Raw genomic sequence first — 2,201 nt, forward strand, 5'->3', positions numbered from 1 at the left:
AGGGCAGGGGGCCCCGGCTTCCCCCTTTTCCTGAGGGTGGGCAGCGGGTCCCCGCGGCACTCAGACGACAAACTCGGGGACTTCGTCGTGGGTGAGGTCCAACGAGAAGTATTTGCTTGTTCTTTTGACGGGGAAGGTCTCCTGGATGTTGATGCACTGCTGGGCCAAGCAGCCGTTGCAGTAGAGCCCTTCCTCCTCCAGCCCGTGGGCGCAGCCGAAGGTGTAGCTCTGCGCCGTGTCCTGGCAGAGGTTGGCCAGCTGCAAGAAGTCCTTCTGGTAGAGCCGAATGTCATCCAGGCTCAGGCTGTGCCGGTCCGTCGATGTCTTCGGTTTCCTGCACGTCGTCTGGGTAAAGCAAAGAGGATCAGGACCCGTCAAAAGAGCCAAGGTGGGGGTCGGGGAAACTCAAACCCTCCGGAGTCAGCAGGGCTTTGGGTTTCACCAAAGCTCCACCAGCACCACGTACCTGGGGTAAGGAGTCGGTGCTCTGCCCCCGCAGCTTCACCACGGTCTCCGAGGAGCTGGAGGTGGAGGAGCTGATCTCTTTCACGATAAGCCCTGCGCGGGGGGAGAGAGGAAGAAGAGGGTGCGAAGGTCATCTGGAGGCTTCTCGGCTCACTTGGGACCCATGCCCATTGCCCTAGGGGGCTTGCCCTGGCTTTGGGGTGAAGGCACCCTCGGCTCGATGGGCTGCCTTCACCTCAACAACTCCACTTGCAACCAGCTTGATCATAGAATCATAGAATCATAGAATAATTCAGGTTGGAAAAGACCCTTGGGATCATCAAGTCCAACCATTAACCCTACTCTACAAGGTCACCCCTAAACCATATCACCCAACACCACATCTAAGCGACCACAGAATGGTTTGGGATTGGAAGCGACCTTCGAGTTCATCTTCTTCCAACTACCCTGACATGTGTACGGACACCTTCCCACTAGACCAGGTTGTTCAAACCTACAGCTATATCATCCCAAATGTGCACCAAAACAGCATCCAAAGCCAGCCCCAGGGAGCCTGGCACCCTGCAGACTTCCCAGGAGCACCCAGCACAGAGCTGGAAATGCAGATGACTGGGCACAGGCACAGCTCTGGAGAACCCCGACTACTCACCAGTGTGATAACAACACCCGTGCTCATGGGAACGAGTGAGGGGTTGTCATGGAAACAAGAGCAGGGCCCAGCAATTGAGAACATCACTAAAATGATGCCCATTACCCACAGGCAGCTCCTGCCATCATCCGCTGGTATCTCCAAGTAGCCCAGTGTGCCTGGGCACACCCCCTCGTGCCACGGGGTGGCCGCATGGACCATCAGTCCTGCTCCAAATAACACCTGTCCTGGGCAACCCCTTCTTTTTCCAGTTTCACCAAATTTACGCCATTTCTCCTTTGACCCACTGGATGAATAGCTTCTTCTGGAGTCCCAACTGGATGTCTCAGTCTAGTTTTGGAGGTTGGACTAGATGATCTTTCGAGGTCCCTTCCAACCCCTAACATTCTATGATTCTATGATTCTTAATTAATTTAGCCTTTTACTAAAGGTTAATTATAGAATCATAGAATATGAGGTTGGACAGAACCTCAAGGATCATCTATTTCTTGACCTTAAAGGGTTGGACTACAGCTTAAATGAAATGGCTCAGCTTAATTAAGCAATTAGTGCTCTAATACAATTAGTAACTGATTTCTAATTTTTTTTTTCTCTACGGGACACTAAAGATGTGACTTGCCTCAGGGAAGTGGAAACAGAAATCACCCTCCGCCTTACCCGAGTGCCCGTTGAACTTGCGTGACAGCAGCATGTCCTCCGTGATGTAGACGCACATGTCGGGGCTCACCTCCATCTCGCCGGCTTGCTCCAGCTCCCGGGGGTCATCCACTAGCATCTCGATTTCTGCAGGCAGGGAGGAGGAGGTGGGGACGGGTCCTTGACGTGCACCATCAGAGCACCCTCCAACCCGAACTACCTCTTGAGACCCGCTCGGCTGGCTCACCATCATCCTGGGAGTCCTCCTCCAGCCGGTCCTTCCCACCGCTCTCCACCCCGGAGCGGTGCGAGCTGCCGTGGCTCGTCATGGAGCTGCAGGTCTTCAGCTTGCGATGGGCACCGGCGCCCGAGAAACCATCCTCGGTCCCCATCTCCCTGGGTTTGGGGTCGGTCTCGATGCCTGAGGTGTGGGAGCTGCTGTGGCTGGGGG

At 54.9% G+C, this 2,201-nt stretch overlaps 1 protein-coding gene across 1 annotated transcript in view; it reads right to left on the reverse strand.

Annotated features, from left to right (window-relative positions):
* Window positions 1-60: 60 nt before the first annotated feature.
* LOC104272889 (FERM domain-containing protein 6-like) overlaps window positions 61-2,201 on the reverse strand; it is a 9,070-nt gene continuing 6,929 nt past the window's right edge. Inside the window, 4 exon segments of the mRNA XM_009868000.1 lie at window positions 61-345; window positions 467-558; window positions 1,772-1,897; window positions 1,998-2,201. The exon segment at window positions 1,998-2,201 is cut by the window's right edge and continues 16 nt beyond it. Coding sequence (XP_009866302.1) covers window positions 61-345; window positions 467-558; window positions 1,772-1,897; window positions 1,998-2,201 — 707 coding nt within the window.

Source organism: Apaloderma vittatum, unplaced genomic scaffold, assembly GCF_000703405.1.
Source record: "Apaloderma vittatum isolate BGI_N311 unplaced genomic scaffold, ASM70340v1 scaffold24234, whole genome shotgun sequence".
Taxonomy (NCBI): Eukaryota; Metazoa; Chordata; class Aves; order Trogoniformes; family Trogonidae; genus Apaloderma; species Apaloderma vittatum.